This window comes from Solea solea, chromosome 11, assembly GCF_958295425.1.
Source record: "Solea solea chromosome 11, fSolSol10.1, whole genome shotgun sequence".
Classification (NCBI taxonomy): Eukaryota; Metazoa; Chordata; class Actinopteri; order Pleuronectiformes; family Soleidae; genus Solea; species Solea solea.
Window position 1 is genome coordinate 20,928,946 of NC_081144.1, and position 23,741 is coordinate 20,952,686.

General features: G+C 41.3%; 1 protein-coding gene and 1 long non-coding RNA gene across 4 annotated transcripts in view; both read left to right on the forward strand.

The window, feature by feature from the left end:
- Positions 1–15,051, forward strand: part of LOC131468457 (plexin-A1-like) — a 248,997-nt gene extending 233,946 nt beyond the window's left edge. For all 3 annotated transcript variants that reach the window (XM_058642727.1, XM_058642730.1, XM_058642728.1), the window contains exons 29-33: positions 888–1,078; positions 3,723–3,892; positions 4,467–4,679; positions 7,738–7,888; positions 9,860–15,051. In XM_058642727.1, the coding sequence (XP_058498710.1) occupies positions 888–1,078; positions 3,723–3,892; positions 4,467–4,679; positions 7,738–7,888; positions 9,860–9,955 (821 nt within the window). In that variant the 3' untranslated portion in view covers positions 9,956–15,051. The remainder of the gene's footprint in view (positions 1–887; positions 1,079–3,722; positions 3,893–4,466; positions 4,680–7,737; positions 7,889–9,859) is intronic.
- A 5,769-nt stretch (positions 15,052–20,820) lies between these two features.
- The window catches only part of LOC131468773 (uncharacterized), an 89,327-nt gene continuing 86,406 nt past the window's right edge, over positions 20,821–23,741 (forward strand). Inside the window, exon 1 of the long non-coding RNA XR_009241738.1 lies at positions 20,821–21,030. This is a non-coding gene — a long non-coding RNA (uncharacterized LOC131468773). The remainder of the gene's footprint in view (positions 21,031–23,741) is intronic.

Consider the following 23,741-nt stretch of genomic DNA (forward strand, 5'->3'; position numbering starts at 1 on the left):
TGCGTGTTTCTTTAGCATTAAAACTAAACGCTAAGTCGTTGTGTGATTCTGTTTTTTTTTTAGATTGTAATTATTGAAGTATATAATGGTATTTTTCAATTTGGGAAGTTGTTGACTTGAATATGAACAGAAGAATCGTATTTAAGGTCGATCCAGTTTCTGAAACCTCTTGATTATAACTCTCAAGCGGCTAAAACTCGTCGCCTTACACTGAATACATTTTTTCTTTGAATGGTTTGTTGGCTGTGTGTTTATTTTCGCTCTTTGTGTGTGTGAGTGACAGTGGCTCGTGCTCATGAACAAGCCTTAATGTCAGACCACCAGAAGCAATGATAGGTTTGGAATCAAAGCCACTCAGCACCCTGCTGAAAAGAGCAACAACACTACACACCATCCCACTCAGCCTCATTCATGTGTCTACTCTATGTTCTCCTTGTCCTCTCCTCTCCCCAGATGTTTTGTCTTTCTGTCCATTTAGCAAACCCCACCACATTCACTCTCTCCTCTTCTCACCTCTCCATCATTTCACCAAACATAAAAGAGCTGCAACATGCATCAGCATCTCTCTCTCTCTCTTTTATCTCTCTTCCATCCATTCCGCATCCTCTCTTTATCCCAAGAGCAGGAGCCACTCAGCAGATAGTCATCTCCCCCTGTGCACCTCACCTCCCTGCTCCCGTTGCTCCCTTCTTCCCCCTTTTAGTCCTAAATGGAACACTCACAGATATGCATCTCTTTGCTTCACTCTAATCAACTTTGACACCCACACCATGAATAATAAAAACTGACACAGATAACAGAGAAACCAGTGGGGGCGAGCGAGATATTTTGTCCTGGTTTCTACAGGAGCCTGACGTAATCATTCTCTCACGTGTGTTTGCATGTAGAGAGTATGCTGAGGACGGCCAGCAGTCCAGACAGCCTGCGATCCCGAACACCGATGATCACTCCTGACCTGGAGAGTGGCACCAAGCTGTGGCATCTGGTGAAGAACCACGACCACTCTGACCAGAGGGAGGGCGACCGGGGCAGCAAGATGGTCTCGGAGATCTACCTGACCAGGCTGCTCGCAACGAAGGTAAGACACAGGGATGGAAAGAACTACGTACTAGTGAAGTTTTATGCTATGTGGACCTTAATTATGGTGAAACGCGTAAATAGACGTCCGTCATTACGGTCATTCCGTCCGTCCTGAATGAAATGTTTTGATCATTAAACAAGATGCAATAAAAACGTCTTCCTTCTCTGAGGAATAAGGAAACCCTACATTTGAAGAATCCACCAAAGCGTCCTTATGTCTTTTTATTTGTTGAGTATAAACCTACAGAAGATCATCCAGTATCGTAGAAATAGCTTGGTAAAGCTTCCATGGCGACGTCAGAGGCCGCGGGTAAAACCACAGCTTATTTGAATTAAGTTGAGTTGGTGTCCCAAGTAACAGTTGATACACCTGTGTCATTAAAAACCTTACTGACTTTTATGAAATCATTATTTAATTTTGTTCATTCATTCAACCGTCCACACCGAGTGACGGAATAGCAAAATGATAAAAAGAAAATACGTTATATGAGGTCCCTTCTACGTGTCATCCTCCCACTCCGTAATATTACACGTTAGGGATGCACAATGCTATCAGCACAATATCAGTATCGTCAGATATTGGCTTTAAAATATATTATCCTTGCACTCTGTCCAACTGTTTAGTTAGTATTAAAATATTATGTTCGTTTCACTTCAGGAGAGACTAACTGACCGCTGCAGTTGGGGCAGGGAAAATTGTATATGTATCGCTATCGACAGAAAGTCTTAATATCGCACATCCCTGTTGCACTGATGTGGAATTAACCTTTTCCTATTTGTCAATAGTTAAGAGTGTTTGCGGGAAAGCAGACTTGCTCCGTTCACAGATACACGGAGGAAATATGAACAAATATGAATTTGGACCCTTTGTTACCTCCACATTCAAGGTCCATCCGACCGTACATGTAGATCCTTGAGTGTATTCTGCATTTGACATTTCCACATTTTAATTTGTCAGATACTTTTGTCCAATCATTGTCTCTCAGTGGCCACACTGAAGTAGACAGCAAACAAGAGCTTCGTGAGGCCACATGAAAAGTGTCTGGGTGATATTAGAAGCTTCAAGTATAGACATTTTAAAAATCATCCAAATTGGAGGTCGAAACGATGGCAATTTGGTCTGATTTCAGCTGAGTGACTGCTCTTAAACGTGAAGTAGTTTTGTTTCGAGAGAGAGAGAGAGAGAGAAAGAAAAATTAGACCTTGAGTACCTTCTTCATATTATTACATCTTATTTTTCTGTACCTTGTTTTGATCACTATCTTCTCCTCAATTTGTAAATCAAACTGTTTGCTTGTTTATATACAGTACATTCTGTATGTATGTGGATGGAGGGAGATAGATAGATAGATAGATAGATAGATAGATAGATAGATAGATAGATGCCCTCACATAACCTTAATCTAATTCTAGCCTGAACAACACACACACCAGCAAATATAATACTGTGTATCCATCATCTGAAAAACTGAGACAATTCAGCTGTCTTTCCCTGCGTGTCTCTCAGTTAATTGTCTCCCTAATTTTAGGGGGACAGAGGAAAACGGAGCAGTTACAAGCGAGTCGGCGATTCAATTTACACTCGTAATCAGAAAGAGAAAACAGATTAATAGAAGGTGGGGTTTGTGGTGTCGAGAGCAGGGAGGCAGATACAGGCGGTGTCAGGAGAGGGGTAATTTGTTGAGGGATTGAAGATTTGGCCATGCATGGTGAAATAAAACTGAGAGGCAAATGCAATTGAGTAGCTCATCTTGTCCTTGTCTGTCCATGGCTGTCTATGTCCTGCCCCGTCCCCCCCCCCCCCCGCCTGCCTAGACGTCTCATCCATGCAGATCTCAGGGCTTTGATCCGTCACTGGGACCGAATTTATTTATTGCTGTTCCATTTCACAACTAAACACAATTCCCAAACATTTCCGCAGTAATAGATGCTGCCAGATGGAGAAGTCAGCGAAACAAAATGTGCTGTTAGGGAAATTCTCTTCACATTTATGGTGAAGCATTGTCACCCGGGTACAGCATCCCAACCAGAGAGCGGAGCTTCCTGCTTGTGTTTCCAGACCCTGGCAGTCACAGAGCTGAAGTTATCACTCTCCTTCACATTGGGGCCATTCATACTGAAAATAGTACACGCACATATGGCCCATTCAGGGGCTGTGGATACAAGCAGCTGGAAATGGCCCACTACAGCCTGTCACACGGCGCTATGAAACTGCTATTTATCATTCTCTACCGTCTGTGTACGAGTTCACAAGATCTACCCCTCCTTAAAAATTTAAAAGCAAAGCAAATGTAGTATTGGACAGGGACGAGGGGATACGATACCGGTAAAAATCACTGGATTGAATCCAAGACCCTACATTTCACACTTTCACTTATCAGACTAATATTGGTGTGTTTTTTGAGGTTGGCGGTAGGTGAATTCATTGTAAATAACAGCATGGAAATTCTCATAGTAAGACATTATTACAGTCTGTATTCAAAAAGAAATCATAAAGAAACTGCCTATAGAATACATTTGCTGTGTGTAATCAGTTGAAAGAGTTGAGTTTCGAGCTCCACAAACAACATGACGTGTGCAGTTCCATCACTGTTGTGAACCTGCAGTGATCACTAACCATTTCCTCTTCGTTTGCCACTCAGGGTACGTTACAGAAGTTTGTGGACGACCTTTTCGAGACCATCTTCAGCACGGCCCACAGAGGCAGCGCGCTGCCACTGGCCATTAAGTACATGTTCGACTTCCTGGACGAACAGGCCGACAAACACTCGATCAACGACTACGACGTGCGACACACTTGGAAGAGCAACTGGTAAATTCATCTCTTTATACCTAGAAAGACGTGATGATTTGTTGATTCTTTCATGAATTGATTTAATATCACTTAAGAGTTTTTCACATAACTGATGGATTGTGGGTCAGACAAAACAAGCAATTTCACAACAACACGCTGGGCTTTAGACAAGTCTGATGGACAGTTGTTCATTATTTTCTCTCTTATTCTTATTCTCGGCACATATTGTGATCGTTTAGAAATTGACATCCACTTCTGTAATAAACATATCCGGTCAAAAGCGTCAGCTAAATGACTTTGGATCGTGGATAGTGCACCTTGAAATAACTTTGTTTCTTTGGGGGCTCAGGAATGAACGTTTACAGTGGTAAATATGCGGTCAAGGTGCATTTAAACGGCCTTGTAAACAAGTAAGTTATGTCACAGGATGTGGTGATAATGCTAGTGTTATACATCCCATCTGCTACTGTCTGGTAAGTCATCAAAGGAATTGATAGGAGTTTGTTAAAAAAAAGCACCAGTACCAATAAAAATGAAGGAGAGGATTAATATGGCTTTTAATAAAAATGTGTTTTTCTTTTCCCGTGTCCAGTCTTCCTCTGCGGTTCTGGGTGAACGTGATCAAGAACCCCCAGTTTGTATTCGACATCCACAAGAACAGCATCACAGACGCGTGTCTGTCCGTGGTGGCCCAGACCTTCATGGACTCCTGTTCGACGTCAGAACACAAACTGGGAAAAGACTCGCCTTCGAATAAGCTTCTCTATGCTAAAGACATCCCCAACTACAAGAACTGGGTGGAGAGGTAAGTCAGAGTTTTATCAGCCGAACCCGCTGAGTTAATGCAAGCACACACACATTCTTAAGTTGAGACTCAACATGTCTTAAGTTAATCAAAACAAGTGGAACATGGAACATAACGAGCTGAAATGCATCTGGTAGCAACACTTGAAGAATGTCACTGAAGATGCAGTTAGATTAAATTAGTGTAAAGCAATCCTGTTCCGTGATTACGGTAACCTTGCCCCAGGCGTCTAAAAATAAAATGTACACCAATCAGACGCAACATTAAAACCAGTTACCGGTGTTAATGTTGCGTCTGATTGGTGTCGTACATGCACGGTGTGTGAAATCATCGCTAATGTCAGCTCATGTTAAACTTGACCTTATAAATTCAGGTCTAAGACAAATATACTGTGATTTTTTAATTTTTTATTCTTTTTGTTACATGAGGTTCAGGGAAGGAAAACAAACAGGTGAATAAAGGATTCGCCGCCTCATGTTGCATCTTTTATGCAGTGCCCGAGTGTTGCAACTCTTTCCGCAGTCATCGCTTCTGCTCCCTGAGATAAGTCCCATAGTCTCTAAATAGCTTTTCTGGACTGATACTCCCCAGACTCTTTTCACATTTTCCACTCGCCGTTTCTCCCACATCATGTAATGATACTCCGCTTGCCAAGATATCACGCTTACGGGGCAGAAAACGCCAACTGCCAATGGGAATAATTACGAGTGAAACAAGTGTTAGCTGAAAAAGTGTCCAAAGTGCATTCCTCTTTTTCCCTCCTGCTGCCGTGGCACTCGTGCACTTTGACAGCCGCATCCTTGAATGTGCTACAGTAAGTCCTAAGTCTCACTGAGAGCATCTGGAGGCGGCGTGAGATACAGATTCATAGGTGAAGGTTAATTGGGTGCAGTTAAAGCTCGTCTCTCTTGGTGCCTCCTAACCCCAAACGCAACCTCAGCCTGCCCTGCTGCAGTAAACCTCCAGATAGTTCAGATACGGATCCTGCCAACAGGTTCAGGTGCAGCTCAATATTGGGATATAATCTTAATATGCTGTGCTATTCCCTGCATGCCTCGCTTTTACTGGTGTTTTTGCTCCTCTGCTGCTGCAGTCAACAACAACAACACCACTCAGTCGATAATGTGAAGGCTGTTGTTCCAACAGTCAACATTCGGGCTGGTAGGGAAAGTGTAAGTGTAGGAAGGGAAGGGGAGGGGGGGGTTAATCTTTTATTATTATTTTTATGTGTGTAAAGGAAGTTCTCTCAGTAGTGTTTTTGATTTTCTTTTTACCTCCAACTGTGCCCATCACCTCAAAATAATATGGTAAACAAGAGAATAATGAAAACGCAGCTAGACGAAAGTCCTTCATCTGGCAACAACTAATGGGAAACACTGTCAATGCTTCCTCTTCGTGAACCTCACTGTAGGACACAGTTCAGAGGCAAATTGATTTGTTTTCTATTTCGTTTAGGTGAGAGTATCATCCTTCCTTTGCAAGATTCACAATTTCCGTATATTTGAAAGTCATTTTCTTGCCAGACGTTATGCCGAGCGTGAATCCAGTGAGTTTGTAGTTAAAAACGACAGGAAGTGAGTCACGAAAACTTCACTCTTGTCAGAACCAGGCTTGTGCTGCTGCTTTAAACATGGGCTAAATGTATTTTCTTTGTGCTGGAGCATCTGTCTGAAGCCAGTCCAAACGTCCCTGCCACGACAGATGAAAAATCTACAGACAAAGTGCAGCAGCAGCAGCGCTCTGTAAAAAAAAAATATTACAGGAGGCCATCTGGAAAACTCACGCTGCCTCCAATAATTACACACACACACACACACACAAAAAGACGTGGATGACGGAGATCCAGAGGGGACTGTGACACTGTGACCATCATCTAACGAAAGGTTTCACTGAAAGGAAATTAGTGAATCAATAAATAATCCATCCATTCATTTCCTTTTGTTTACCCGGTGTCAGGACTGCCGCTGTGGTCCAGGCGTCAACTGCCGTGAATGGATGAAGTTTATTCTCCGCGTTTGTTTTCATTATGACAGCTTTGAGGAGAGAGGACTCTCTCTTTGATGCCTGCAAATTTTAGTCTGTCTTTCATTTAGGGAAGAAAGAAATACTAAGCCTTTCTGACCCCCTCTTGCCCCTCCTATCTTCAGTTTTTTGAACCATATCACTTTCCACACTTGTAAATGTAACGCTGCGGGAGGAAAGAAGGCTGAGGAAATAGTTTATTTTTTTTACGTCTCTCACGTTTCATATGCAGCATGATGTGAAGCAATATCTCCCTCTTTGAAACGCTCCACTATTGCTGACATGTGTTAGAAATCAGGCAGACTTGATATATATATATATATATATATATATGTGTGTATACATAATTTTCTTTTTCCTCCATCTAACGAAATTCTGAGAAATAATAAAAAAAAACTTAACTACAGTAACCAGAACAACACTAATGGTCTTTAATGACATTAAGCAACATTTATGAAGGTTCTGAGATTATAATTTGTAATAATAGGCGGATTAATAAAGTGTATTGATCAACCACAGTGTTTCTCTCTCTCCCTCTCTCTCTCTCTCTCTCTCTCACTGAACTGCCTTATGATTGGTCAAAGAAACATTTATCTCATAAAACTGCAGAATGACTGTAATTTTCAGCCAACCTGTTTGCGGCTGTCTCACTTTACTAAACCGACTTAAAATAAATCACTTCCTGTGTCCTGCTGCAAAGTGACACAAGACATCCAAACACCGCTGTACTGGGAAATACAAAGAAAATCATGGATTGTGTGAACTCTTTTGACAGTGGTTTAAATGTAACATAGAGTACATTACAAAAAAGTGTACACAATAAAAATAACACAATATTCCATCTTGATACTGCAGTTAAGATTATGATTATTATGTTAAGATATTCATGATGACATTTCACAAAAGTTCAAGGTAAAAGTGCTTGTTTTGATATGGAACGATGTATACTTCACAATAAAAACACATTTGTGATGCTATTTATATCAAAAACAGAGAAATAAATAAATAAATAAATGAGAAAATGTGTCTCTTCCAGGTATTACTCCGATATCTCCCGTATGCCGGCCATCAGTGATCAGGACATGAGTGCCTACCTAGCAGAGCAGTCCCGCCTGCACCTCAGTCAGTTCAACAGCATGTCGGCGCTGCACGAGATCTACTCCTACATCATCAAATACAAAGACGAGGTGGGTTTCCCTCAACCTAACAACATCCACTACCTTCTCCACCACCACCACCACCAACACCACCACCGCTCCCCCTCCTCACTACTTTGCCTTTGACTAATACCGTGAGGTCATTTTAATTCAATTACAGTGATAACCAGTCCACATTGGTACAGGCTGGAAGGTATTATCACCATTAGGATACACATTAAGGCATGAGCTCAGCACATTAAGGACCTAATGGAGCCTCATTGAATTTATGTGATTTTCCTTTTCTCCCCCCCCCCCCCCCCCCCCCCCCCCAAAGTCCTACATGTACAGTGTCTCACAGCTTCGGCCAGCTGATTAAAACTCGACATTTCTGCACAGATTAGGAGTGTGCGGTTCATCCGATAAAGGGTTTGAGTTATTAAACGAGAAGATCAATGCCTCTCTCCTCTGCATGTACCCCCAAATATGAGGGGTTTGTAGGGATTACAGAAACATACATATGACATGTTAATTAGTGAGATTTAGAAATGCTTATACTTATACTTCAGGCATTCCCCACTGTTTTCAGTGTTTGAGCTAAAAACACCCACTGCTGCTGCTGGCAATGGCATCATATTGTAGTGCGCACGCACGCACACACACACACACACACGTGTGGTTTCTCATTTAACTCTGGGGAAGAAAGCAAATATTTCAAATGTACAAAATGTTCTTTTTTTGTTGTTGTTGTTGAGCTGTACATTAAGACTCACCTGAGTCATTTGTGTAGACTTACAAATTGCATGGTGTGTGTTATTTGTTACCGCTGAACGTGCATGCATGTGTGTCTTTGTGGGGACATTTTGGCTCGTCCCTACAAACTGAACCCTTAAACACAGAGCGTATAGCAGACGACACGTTTGCACAAGCGCACTTTGCATTACCGTAAGCGCGCGAAAAATTCCAACGGTTGGTTGGTTAATACACTATTTTAACATGCAGTAAATTGTAAATAACTGCCAGATATCGAAAGTTATTCTGGAAAAATGGGCAAAACACTTAATTACAGGACATTTTCTGGTCCTTTTATGGTTAAAATAGGCAGAAAAGTCCAGACGCAGACAGACATTTTGAAGCTTAGGTTTTACAGAGTTAAAGGGCTAAGACTCGGTTTTAGGGTTAGGGATTTACTATGATGATTAAGTTTAAGACCAGTGGATCCATTCTGTCTATTGTCCTCACTAAGGATGCTGTACAAGAATGTGTGTGTGTGCATGCGCTAAATGTCCTATTTTAAGAGGGCTGATAATTTAGCCTTAAATCTGTGCCGTCCACCCTCATCTAACCCATTAAGACTGAAACGACTGAAAGAAACAACCCACTCCTCTCCCCCCACAGCCATTTAATCTTTCCTCCATCGCCATATCGCTTCTTCTCTCTCTTTCCCCGCCTCATTATCCTTCATCCTCTCCATCTCTTTATTTTCTCCTCCCATGAGTCACGTCGGTTCACCCTCCTCCTCCTCCTCCAGCTTCTGATGGACAGCCACGTGTCCTTTTCAACTGCTGCTCTCCCCAACTTTATCGTGCATTTTTGTGGCAAACGATGAGATGTGCCAGCCTCTCCCCTCCCTCCCTCCCTCCCTCCATCACAGCAGCAGTATTACAGTCGTTACCCGGGCTGCTTGCAGGTGTCTTCATTCAAGCCAAAATGCTTCCCTTCATTACAGCCTATTATCCACATATAGGCAGCTGCTCAACCGCTGCTGCCTCGAGCATGTGCCCTGACCTCTCTCACACACACACACACACACACACACACACACATACTATCACACATACGTGCTAAGAGAAGACAAATGCACACGTAAATGTAGTCTTTTTGCACATACTGTACCCGCTGCTTCCTCACTTCTGCAAAATACTCACATCCTACTCACTCTACTTTCCCACCAAGCGTCTCCCTGGTCACGAGCAGGGAGTCTAAGATTAACAACATCTTTCTCCATATTTGTTTTTCCAGATCCTTTCGGCGTTACAGAAGGACGAACAGTCGCGCAGACAGCGGCTACGGGGAAAGCTGGAGCAGGTGATCGACACCATGGCTCTGGCTAGCTGAGGACCGGCCAATCCCCGCGCCTTGGCCGGCGGAGAACCCGGCCAACCGACACGCCTTCCCTGACAACCTTCTGACGCCCGTGACATTTTAACCCTCGATGTTTGAAGTCTGTCGCCCTCCCAAACAACTACCGACAGCAGCAGAAAAAGACTGCCAGGACACAGGCACCCAGCAGCAGCAGCACACTGGAGAGACAGCAGAGTTTGGAACTGAGGCCCCGCCGGCTGGGTTGACCTTTTGTTTTTGTCGTTTTTTTTCTTATTCTTCTGAGCCACCAACCCTGTCATGAACAACCAAAATCAAATGCACCATCAGCCTCAGCAGATATAGTCCTCAGCTCAGGAGAGGGGTTGTTTTCATCAAGGCCCTCATCACATCTAGAGTCCGTAAGGGAGCAGCAGCTGGGTACTTAGGCCACAATCAGGAGTGGTACATGCACAGTGGTGACCAAAACTCTTCTCGCTGGTCAGGTCACCAGCTGGGAGCTTTCCACAGCCAAGGCTCAGCTCAAAATCCAGGATAGATTATCTTGATACTTGATCCCTTTTTTTTTTTTGTTCTCTTCTGTCGCTGTCCTGCAGAGAGAGGTGAGCGGTCAGGGACACTTACAGAGCAGCAGCCATGGAGCTGGGAGAGATTCATTGCGTTGCTCAAAGGCACTTCAGCAGGGTGGATGCTCGGCAAAACTGCCAAGACTGCTGCCACAGCAGAGCAACCGGGAGGAGGGACTTTGCAGGGAAACTCTCCCCCCGACTCCTCCCACCTTTAACAAAGGACGTCTCCACTCTTACTACACAGCATTTGATTTTTTTTTATTATTGCATTTAATTCTGTTGCCCCTTCAACTGCCTACTCTCCCCAGTGCTGTGCCACTTGTGTTACTGCTGAATTTGCACAACAAAGTTAAATCAAAAGAGAGAAGAGGATATATGAATATATATAGATCTATAAATACAAACTTCTTTTTCTTTTTCAAACAATTGAGAATTTTTTTTTGTTTTTTTTTTTCCATTTTAATGTACAAAAGATAAGTTTGAGAATAGGATTTGATATTTCCGAGATGAAAAATTCCGAGAAACACGAGGAAAAAGTCGTCCTGTGCCATGTTTTCCGTTGAATGTCGTTTAGTGCAAAGAGACTTCTTTTCGTTAGATAAAAATGTGCTATTATGAAAATGTTGTCATGCTTACTGACTGAAAGTGAGAGTTTAAAAAAAGAGATAACCGGCGAAAAAAAACAACAGGTATATATATATATGTATATATATATATATATATAGTAAATATGATGAACACTTTCTATATTTCATGAAGTCTTGGGGCAGTTTTGTGCTACATCTGTGGCTCTAAAGGTAGTAAAAAGGACAAGTGATGTTATGAAATGGCCGGTGAGCCGTTTGTTTAAAAGAAACCAAATACAGCAGTTTTTAGGTGAAACAGAGAAATCATTTCTGTGGAGGGCCAGCCTCATTGCTCTCTAGAGGCGTGAGACAGTCACCTATACACTGAACCTGCTCAAGCTCGTTTTACAGACACTTCCCTCCTGTTTCAAACACGTGCCATCCGAAATGAAGGCTAGTTTTTGTGTGAAACAAAAAAAAAACAGTGATTTTTTTTGTTTCTTTTTGTCTGCAGTGAATACGGTAAAAGCTCAAGGCTCCACTTATGAAATGTGAATGTGCTTTACGAAGCGATAATGAAATGAAGCTTGATTCACGTGAGTGTTTTTGTACCAGGTGAAGGCCTTTTTTTTTCTTCTTTGTGTGGTTTTACAGGGGTATAAAAAAAATAGTTAAGTACGTTAAGCTGCTCCACATAAACTTGCAGCGACGCGAAAACAAAAAAAACAACGTGCGTTCATTAACAAGACATTCCTTTCTCCGGTGACTGTAAAAAGGGTTAAAAGACTAATAAAGACGGTCCTGATAGATGGTAAACAATCCAGGGTAATGTTTACTATACAGTATGTTGTCGTCCATCTATTGAGAAGCAGAGTAACCGCCACATCGGTGAATTTCGAACAAATCTCCTCTGCTTTTATTTATTTACAGAGAAATAAGGTGATAAGGAAGTGGGTCAAATTTGACAACATTACTGCTTTTAAGGAAACAGCTACGACATTCTTCATTCTTCCTCATCAACAGTGCTTCCCTCAGATTAGCTCACCCGTGTGGTCAAGTAGAGAGACTAGTTTAGAGATTAGTTTGATTAGCACATGACCTGCAGAGACCTTGCAAACCATTTAACCTTTAAATGACCTCCCACCTTCTACACTAAGTTACTACAAACTTCCTTCTTTGATGGTGGTGATGGAGCATTGTGACTGCAGTGAGTGCTGCTCTTTAGTACAATCCAGCGCAGCAGAGAAAGCGCCTCGTCATCATTTCTAAGCAATTTGGAGCAAATCATCTGCCTTGAGCTGTGCCTACACCTCAAAGAAACATTTGATGGTATGATGCTGAACACGTACATGCTTACTTAGATTAATAGGTCATCGAAAAAGACTTTTATCAGTTCACGTCATGTTCTTTTATGAGACCGAACGTTGACGTGCCGCAACAGCAGACTTTCAAACCGATACGGGTGTGAATGGAATGGTGACGTTCTGTTTTTGGACTTTCAAACCAATTACGGAAAATTGAGGTAATCTCAACACCGATTTAACAATAGAGGAATAAAAAAAAAAAAAACTTTTATAAGAGTAGAAATCAGCCATGGTAGCACACGAGACAGGAGGAGAGGGAACTTAATTAAAATTTCTGTTATTTCTATCCAAACTGAAAAGTCCAAATGTACCAAATTGGAAAAGACACCAATGTCCAATGAACAGATCCCATCTATGAACTAATCAATGTCGATTATAAGGAGAAGCAGAACAAAACAGCTCTGTTTTACAGAAAATAAGCCTTATATTTCAGTTTTTTCAGACCCTTTGGTTTGTGTCTTTTGAGCAGCACTTCCTTCAGTCCAAACCTCGTGTTTGAAGTGACTGGAAAATGAAAATGAAGTTGTTATGAGAATGACATGAGCTATCATTTCATGTCACAGGAAGTAATCACATAGCGACAAACCATATCATATTAGCTACTGCAGGACGATTATGGTCTAGCTGTCGTGCGTTTTAAAAGATTAGTAAGAATAGAATGAATCAAATGACATGTCTTAGCTTCCTAAAAAATTATATATATATATATATATATATATTCCCTACCATTGCAACATTATTATTTTCTTATTGGAAATTCCACTCCATCTTCATCCATAACCGTTTGAAGGAATGGCAACTCTTTGTGTTTTTGTTTTGTTTTTTTTCAAATATGACTTCCAAACCTGCAAAAACACATTGCTGCTGACAAGTAAAAAGGTCCGAGACCAACAACAGTATCTCAATCTTGATGGATCAGGATGTTTTATGAAACCCTTTAAAAGTGCAGTGTACATTTTATTGTCGTTTATTCTAAGATACGGTGTTTCCATCTGACAACGTAATTGCGTTTTTGGACAGACTGAAACGCACTGTATGTGCTTCCATACTTGAACCACTGATCTACACAGGGTAAAAAGAAACATACAGGGCGGCTGACCAAAGCTTTCTTCACGCACATCAGAAGAGAGGTTGACTCTGATCCATTCATCTGCTTTTCAGTACTTCCACAACAAGGATTTCCACACTCAGTTTTGTCGTAAAACAGAACAAAAGAAAATAAAGGTTCCGTTGATGTATTTTAACGCATGTACAGGCTCTCATTAACACATTTTGTTCCATTTAACTGGATGAAAGTCTGAGGATGTGGATCTTTGATGTCTGGTGAAGATTTCTGAAGATGATTTCAGTGATCTGGGAAGAGTAAAAAGGCATATTGAGCCATTGTTGATGACTAGAATGTGAAAAGAGAAAGAAATGTTGATGGTGGGAGAGAAGGGCCCACTTGGTCTCTGGTGCTTTTGTTTCTTAGCTTTGCTTCTTGTTTTCTGCTTCATCTGTTGTTGGGGGGGGGGGAAGATAAAAAGAAAAAAAAAAGACTTGGGCAGAGCAGATGAAATGCTTTGAAGGCAACGTTACCGCTTCATTTTTCATTCTGTTGCATCTGTGGTATTCACTTTTCTCCACACAGAAAAAAAGACAGTGATGAAGAAAGAGAGGGAGAGAGAGACACATTCTCAGAGACTGACCAACGCAGAACTGTCCCCCGTGCCTTGTCAGCCCCTTCCCATATGAAATATTTATTTTTCCACATAGTAGGAGTTCAAATTGGTCATAGAAATATATTTTAATGTACATCTTGCCAACAGTTTATTTATCTGGAAGAACAAAGCAGACTTTTGTGAAACGTTCCCTCACGCGAGTGAATTTAGGTTAATAGCTTAGCTTTAGCCTACGTTTTAGCCTAGCTTAGTAAACAATATGTAAGAGCCTTCCTGGCTCTGTTTATAAAGAAATAATGACACGTTCTAATGCTGCGTTCACACACAGCATAACACATTAAGTGTGTAAAATTATTTCTCAATAATTTAACTTTAAATAACATTAAGTTTGAAGCTGGGAGAGAGTTAGCTAGGTTTTAGACTTAACGTGGAGCTGCTAGCCTGGTTCTCTCTTATTTTGATTTGAATCTATTCCGAAGTGTAACAGGAATGTTCTGTTTCCCACATGGGCTGCACCCTCCAACATGACACCGCACAAACCGTAATACGTCCCCCCCATTTCATCCACCATTTCCGGCTTCATGTCTCCCTTCAACTGCTCAAATGTTTCTCATCTTTTCACTTCCATCCCCAACATCCACACCTGCTGGGTTCGCTTTGATTAAAGTACATTTCAGAGGAGTACAGGAAAGAAAATATCTTGACACAGATTAAGGGGAGAGAGAGAGAAGTAGAAAGGTAAAAAAAAATAAACAAAAAAAAAAAACTTAAAAGAGTTTTAATACTTTATGAATTCTGATACCTTTTTAAGAGTTTCAGACTTGAAGCTGCTGTGACAGGTTTTGGCTGTTTCACGCCCGTGTAAATATTCTGCTCTTTCCTATTTTGCAGATTTATTACGTGTAAATAGACACGCATCAAGGAGAGATTAAACATGTTTTTTTTGCTAAAGCTGGCTCGTCTGATGTTTTTATTCCCCCTCTCCCTGTCCCTGTATACACTCTAAGTTGCAGATTTGAAAAAGTTTTAGGTCTTTTTAGACCTTAAATGATCAAACGCAGCACCCATGAGACATATTGCCGTACTCCATGTACTCCCTCTGTTCCGTTTTACCACAGTGATGTTGATGAAGCCATTGACATTGAATTCCTACAGTGGTGGTGGAGCAAAATGTGCAACGTACACCGACTGATGCACAAACTGTACTGCAGGAAGTAGTGCTGTATGTTGATAAAAGAAAGTGACAAAGGAAGAGAGACCGGCTGGTAAGAGATTCATTCCACACCATTGAACCAACACTTGCAAATAACCAGACTGAGGCTTTAAGTAAAGGAGGCTCAGCACACACACACACACACACACACACCACGGCTTGGGAAAAGACATGGAAATCGCAAGAAAATAAAGAAAATATCTTTATTTCTTGTGAGTTTGATACAATTTTTGGTACATTCTGTAGAGCATTTATGAGGTCAGGTACTGATGTTGGACTAGAAGGCCTGGCTCCCAATCTCTGTTCCAGTTCGTCCCCAAGATGCTTGATGGGGTTGAGGTCAGGGGCTCTGTGCAGGCCAGTCAAGTTCTTCCACACCAAACTCGTCAAAACATGTCTGTATAGTCACTGGGACACGTCATGTTGGAATAGATAAGCCTTCCTCAAACTGTTGCCACAAAGTTGGAAGCATAGCATTGTCCAAAAGGTCTTGGTATGCTGAAGAAGCGTTAAGATTGTCCTTCATCGGAGATCAGAGGCTGAGCCCAACATCTGATTCAATACTTAACAGTTTCAGTGGGCTAATGAAAAAAAAGCAATGAATCCAGTGATGTGTGTTAGCAATTATTTAAATAACTTCAAACAACAACAACAACAACAACAACAGATAACCCATTTCATTGACTTTACAAAATGACGAATGTCTTCATCCTTCCTAGAACAAATGTTATGAAGCCTGATGAAGTCCTTTCATCCGTCTCACATCTCTGACCGTAAAATACACCACGGCTGCCCCATGGGAGCACAAGGATTTGACGGGGAGCCCATCAGTCAAATTAAAAAGTCCATTATGAGAAGAGATTCAGACCTCCAGAGAGAATCCGACCTGGATATCACAGACACCTTGTCTCTGTTCTGAATGTGATTGACCTCTCTTTATTATCCTAAGTGCTTTTTTAAGTGTGATTTCTTCCCTCTTCATTTTCTACTCTCCTCCACCTGCAGAGCAATTTTAGACACTAGCTCTTATTTCTTTTTTTTGCTGCATGGGGAGATTGTCATCTTTGTAGAGAGACAGACTCAGAGAGTTTCCATACAAGTTTCTTCCCCACTCTTATGCTCCTTTCATCTGCCTCTTGCACATTGTTAGGACTCCCTGCTGTGCTGTAGTATTTTTTTCACAGAAGGTAAAGTGTAGCAGTGCTTAGATGAAGCCATGACACTGACAGCAGAGACCACCTCTCATCGCCCGCAGCCCCTCTGTTTGGCTTTGTGTTCTGACAATCTCCGGGCATCTGATTACCATACTTGTTGTGGAAAATCACTCTCTCTCTGTGTCTCTGTCTTTTTTCTGCCTAGAGGCTTGTCTGGCAATTCAATCAACCCGACCAGTCCCAACACAAACACTTGTCCGTCCTCCAAAGATGCCCCCGACACAGAAGAAGTGACAACGTCACACCATCGTGGGCCAAACACCACGTATACTCTCAGCTGGAGATTAAACTGCAAAGAGACCCTTGTGATTCTCCAGAGAGGAGAGCAGAGGCTGAGAATATAAAGATAATGCAGTAACGGGAGGCAAGTAGGGAGATAGGGAGAGGAGACGAGTGTATGGAGCTTGTCTCAAAGGAGGAGAGCGGTATGGCTTGGATCTTACTCCTTCAATCGTTATGAAGAACCCAATAACTGACGACCAGCAGGGGAAATAAGATGGTAGTGCAGAATCAGGACAACGGAGTCAGGGCCCTAAACAAAAAGTGACAGATCCACATTAGAATACACTCAGCAACTTTAGAATATGAGGACACCATGCTGGATGGGATCCAGATTACGGGAGAATCCGACAGTTGAGCGAGCTGGTAAGCACGGCCGCAATTATGACGGGGAGAGAGGGAGAAAATGACGCATTCACTGACCAGGCAAGGTCATGGTAAAATCACCTTCCTGTCCGAGAGAAATAATGGAATATGAGCAGTTACTGGGTGTACTGTCACTGCTGCTAAACGTACTTGTTCATGTATCGCACATTTTAGCAGGATTTTCATAGAAATTAAGCAAAAGAAAAGAAAAGTGAGGAGGAACGCTGTGGTTTCCTCATCTGTCCACACTTGCCTCCTCTGGATATCCACCATTTTCTCAGTCCTGTGATTTCTAAACGTCATCCTTTATTTACTGAATCCGTTTGCCTTGCACTCATTTGCATTTACTTTTTATTGATATGCCAACTTCTCTACCTCCCTCCAGCATTTCTTTGTTTTGATTCAGGTTTTTTTCCCATGCTCAAATCAAAAATGTGCATAAAACCCCACTCATACTACAGGATTCCCAAAGTGTGTGCGCGCACATGTTTGTTTTACCAATTGACTCTCTGCCTGCTTTACCAGGTACTGACAGAAAATTATTATTTTATTCTCTGCTCTGAGTCTGAACCTGCTTTCGCCACACTGGATAAGGGAATTCCAGAGTACCACCTATCAGGCACTTCCCAACACTTGAGGTTGTTTCTCTGACAAACAGGGAAGGTGGCAAAAGGAATGCCGGTGGCAGTTCAGCTCCAGTTCTTGCCCCTTGTCATCCATGCAGGAGCTCGATTCACCGTTCCTCTCACTAGCCACTGAGTCATCCACACACTTTCATCTCTTCCTGTCCCAGCGGGATGGAGGGAGAGAGCTGACGGAGGAGACATAAACCAGACTCGACAAACTAGTCATCTCAGAACCCCCTACCAACTCCCCCTCTCTCTTTTTCTCGCACCCAGCCCACTCCCTCTCACCCTCCATCCCTTCTGTAACTTCCTTTTATCTCCTCCAACCTCTCATCCACTCCCTTCCTCTCTTGCTGGTTCTCCACTGCTCCCTGCTTTGTCTCTCTGTATTACTTATGGCTTGGCTGCAGGCAGTGCTAGGATATTGGAAGCAGCATGAGGCTTGAGGAGTCATCTGGTACTAAGCGGGGCTAAGCCCAGCTGCTGAAAAGCATCTTAACACTTTGGTCTGGAGAGGTTTACAAAGAGTAGCAGGTGATAAAGCAGTAAAGCTGAGCACTTGGCCTCAGACGCCTCAGGGGGGGGGCGCGAGATAATTGAGCAAACTAAAATCTAATCTTTGGTGATTTTAGAGTGAAGTTGGACGACACACTAATTCCACACAGTATCCAAAGTTTACCGCGGCACAGCTTCAAAGCACAATTAAGTTCACTCACCAAAATCTGGTCAAATATCTGCTTCAAACACCACAATATCTTGCAGTGCAATATTCATTTGTGGTGAACTGGTTACTTTCACTCACACACTTGCTTGGTTACAGTTAATAAAACCACAGAACTGGTCTCTGGTGACATCAACACCAAACAAGTGTAAAATCCAGACCTGAAAAACCCAGCATGAAGGTCTTCAGAAAAAAGACAGGCCACAGCGTTTGGAGTAGCGTGCACGGTCCTCCTGACATGAACATCACTGCGTGCATCAGACAGCCTGAAATATCAGAGATGCCGAAGTGAACCTCGAGGAAGAGTGGTATTCATGGTATTCATCAAGAACAAAGACGCCTGGATGGTTTTAAGATAGTCTTCACTTGAAATATGTTTCATTTTCATTTGACCTGTGGGGCTCAAAAGTTTCAATTCATCTGTATCAGACAACGAATAGAGCGAAGCCCCATATGAGTGGAAGCTGCAACTAAAATAAACTCACGGAGTGAACAGTGGTCATTTGACAGCAACATTTATAGTCTCCATAGGCACAGTGTGAATGCTCCAACATAATGATGTCTTGTCCAGAGGAGAGTCTTCTTCTTCTTCCTTCTCCCTTTAGGAGACGCTACAGCGGACGATCTGCCTCCATCTTGTCCTCTCCCTCGTGTCCGCTTCTGTTACACCAACTGTCCTCGCAGCTCCATCTTCAACATCCTTTGTCCAAAATAACCACTATGCCTCCTCTGGCACGTGACCCAACCATCTCATCTTTGACGCTCTCATGTTTATTTCCAAACCGTTGAACAATGCCACTGTCTCCAAGCCATAAATCATAGTAGGTCAACATTTTGAATACAGTGCCCTCTACTGGTAGTAACCCAGTAGAGGGCATCTATCTGTCTATCTATCTATCTATCTATCTATCTATCTATCTATCTATTTATCTATCTATCTATCTATCTATCTATCTATCTATCTATCTATCTATCTGTCTGTCTGTCTGTCTGTCTGTCTGTCTGTCTGTCTCTCTATAATTAAAAATAGATAAAAATTACCTGACTCAAATCACTTTTTGACTCATATCGATGTTCAGAGAAAAACACTCAAATCAAGCCACTGTGTAATAGAATATGAAACGCTGATTGAAACATTCAAGATGCTTTCTGGTAAAAAAAAAAAGAAGTGTTTTTTTCCCCCCACCCCCTTGCGATTTAATTCTAATCACTCCTCTGCATGCGCCAAAGTCTGCCCAGTTTCTTGCCTGAGGGTGTCGCTTCCTCTGATACATAAGGTCACACCAGCAACTTCTTCACTTTATAGGTATTTCACGAATCAACCGGTTCGTGCTGTGGTTTCGCCTCGTCTCTGCCTGTGGCACATGCAGGCTGGCGAGAGCCAAGGTCAAAGAACTGCAAAGTTTTATGAGACACTTATTTATTTATTTATTTTTAATTATTTTTTTTTTTTTTTTTGGGGGGGGATCACCAAGACTTATTTAACTGTTATTCTGTACTATTAAAAGAAATCTGTCAAACACTTTTACAGGCTTTATGGTTTCAGAGGCCATATGGAGCAGGGGGTAGCAGGGGGCTAACGTTCTCTGCATACTGAGCTGATTTAACAGCCACAGATAAGGTCAGGCCACTCAGACTGTTCAAGTCGATGTGATTCGTATGCACTTCAGTAACCTTCTGACCACACTCACCACTGCTTTCATCTCAGTGGAGATTTTTTCTATTTATTTTCATTTTCAAGATAACAAAAAAAAACCCTAGTTATTTTAAATCCGCGTTGGAATGTTCACAACCAGATATCAATAATGTATCGACCCATTACCTGTGGGTTTTTAGTAATGATTTGTTCTACTGATAAAACACTTACTCCATTCAAATCCACAATCAGGATGCACATGTTATCTTTTGAGTTTTTCCCAAAAGCTTGTTAACAACAAAACATGGAAGGAAGCGATCACGACAGCACGGCTGTAAATAGAGCCCACAGGATAGTTTTGTCTCTAATCATTTGATTTAAACTATTTAAACTTGTTGATAAATAATGCCCAAATCCTGCTTACTGTCTTTATTTAAAGTGATGAGTAAAGTTTTCTGTAACACCTGCGTTTCCTTGTCAAGCACTTGAAAACCTTTGCTGTGCCAAAGGTCCATTAGCTTTGCTTGTGAAGACAATATGATCTTGCACTTCGTCTCGTCGCCTCCGGGGGCGCTGTTGCTCAATCAGTGAATACAAGTGGTGAAAAAAAAAACAGGCTTCAGAAAGGAGGAGTTTGCGACAGGAACTAAAAAAAAAAAAAGACGCAGGGGGCGACACGCGTTACCGAGGACAGAGGGATGATAACTGTAGTCAGAGCAACAGAAGTAAAAACAAACAAACAAAAAAATGATTCTATCATAGTGGATTTATACTGGTGCTAGCTTGCTCTGCTGTCTGTCAGCTAGCATAACCGCACCGGCGCGCGCCGGTTTGTCAGCGGTGGACGTTTCTGGACACAGACCACGTGATGTAAGGTGAGGCTGTTATTGTTGCTGTTAATTGCTGTTTTTTCAAAGTTATGCCACAGGCTGTTTTACTAAGTAATTTGACTATAAGGCTGTGTGTGTGCGCGCGCGCGTACAGTCAGTGCTTACTGCTTTTTAGCTATTTTCCATGGACTAAGACTCACTGAAAGGCACTAACTTTTTCATCTGACATGTTGGTAATGTTGAATCATTTACTATGTATGTGAGTGAGTGAGTGAAGATTTATCTATGAGTATTACAGCTGCTTTCTACCAGGCATCTGTTTTGCAGTAGAATTGAGTTGGGTCCAAATGTTTGAAATACACTCTCAAGCTACCTTATTAGAAACACAGGACATGAGTTTAAGTGTGATCTTCTGCTGCTGGTTCTTTTGCATGCTTTGGGTTTATCAGTCTTTATTTGAGCTACAACTAATGATTATTGTCACAACTGTCACATTGATTAAACTGTTGATTTTTTTTTTAATTCTCGATTAACCGAGTAATATTTTGGTCCATAAAATGTTGATCAGTGTTTTTCAAACCTGGAAATTCTACACACTAATTCCACACAGTATCCAAAGTTTACCACGGCACAGCTTCAAAGCACAATTAAGTTCACTCACCAATATCTGGTCAAATATCTGCTTCAAACACCACAATATCTTGCAGTGCAATATTCATTTGTGGTGAACTGGTTACTTTCACTCACACACTTGCTTGGTTACAGTTAATAAAACCACAGTGCTGATTTTGCTTAAACCACAGAACTGGTCTCTGGTGACATCCACACCAAACACGTGTAAAATCCAGTCAGTGATCACATAAACTAGAGTATGAATACGCTCATCTGCAGTTCCAGTTCTCAAATGTCTTTTGTCCACAAACCAAAAATGATTTAATGATTATCTTTGTTATTTGGAGCAAATGAACCAGAACATATTAACATTTAACCAGAGAAAGTATGCTGACTGAATGTATTCTCTTTTGGCCCATGCCTTGTAAACTGCCGAGATGGATGTGCATGAAAATCCCAGTAGATGAGTAATTCCTGAAATAATACCAACAGCCATGCCATGTGCAAAGTCCCTTGAATCACCTTTTTTCACCATTTCAGCTCATTTTGACCACGTCTATATGCCTAAATGCTCGGAGTTGCCGCTGCGATATATTTCAACAAGCAGTTGAACAATTGTACCTAATAAAGTGGCCAGCGATTGCAGATAAGCTGCAACTTGTCAGTTCTCTTTTTTTCTTTTAAAATATTGGTGTGTGAAAAGGTTTTCTGGAAAATTGAAGAATTACTTTTTCTGAGGAAAAAGGCTGAACTCTTTGAATTCCACAATTTTCACAAGCAATTTGGTGTCATGAATAGGAGTAATTGAAAATATTAATGAGATCTAATGCCGAGTCAGCTCTTCTTCTGTGCTCCAACTAATATGTCCCTCATGTCCTTTTCTCACTTTCCTCCTCTCTTTAGAGATCATTATTTGCAAGAACAGAGTGCTATATCATACAAAAGTCACTTTGTGAAAGGTTATATGGTTCTAAGTTTATTTATTTTTTTCATTTTCTCCGTTCCTTGCTCCATATAACAAAGAAATCTTTAAAACAGAATAGATTTGGTTTGTGGACAAAATTGATAGAAATGATTGACAGAGTAATCGGTTAATAAACGAGTTGTTAGTTGCAGCTCTAATGTGTAGCACAATAATTTAATGAGTCATTAGAATCCCTGTAGTCCTAATTTTTGGCTTCTGCCTCTAGAAATCTGGTGATATTACATCACAGCTGGTTGTCGGTCAATTTTAGAAATGGTTTGTGGGTAACTTTGATGTTTTGGACAAGCACAAAGCTACAGTATATTTATAGAGGGAGCTTGTAGTTCCTTTCAAGCCCAAGGGTAGACTGAAATCCTTGGGCAGTATTTTCTGTTAGGGTTTTAAAAATCTTGGCTTGAAGCAAGGGTAGTGAAACCATCACAGTACAAGCATCTGCATTGTTGAAAAGGAATCCTGAAAAGTGCCACATTATCTGCCTGAGCCATTTCTTTCTTAAAGCTGGTAGTGCAGAAGTGAATCATGTTGTTTTCCCCACAGTTTGGTACCACTGTGTGACTTACAGCTTCTGACATGTGATAAGTAAGTGCGTACAAACGTTCCTTAGAACTGTAGTCGATGGTGGAGTAAAAATGATGCTTTACTTGAGACTTGCATGGAGAAGTACGGGGGGGAACCACAGGTCTCCCTGAATTGCCATGTTAACATTTTATTAATGGGTAAATTTATTGCACAATAAGAAAAGTTAATTTAGTTTTCATTTTATTATTTAATAGACTTAGACTTAGACTTCCTTTTATTGTCATTGCACAGAAAACACAGCAGTGAAAACTGGCAACGAAATTTCGTTGCTTGGCAGATAAGAAACCAACACATAGCATTGAATTTTGTCACTTATGAGTTTTGATGAGAAATGTATTTTATCTTACTGTAAATGTCTATACATGTATCCAACTCTTCATCCTAACTATGATTAATAAAAAATAAACAAGTAAGTGTTTTTATGTAATAAATATATATATATAAAAGTAGTGCAAAAGAAAAACAGGAATGAAAACTGTAGCAGCAATATGAAAATAAAAACAAAAAACAAAAAAAAAACTGCTTAATAAATCAAGCAGTTGAAAAAATGAGTTTACAATTCAACAATAGATGGTTGAAA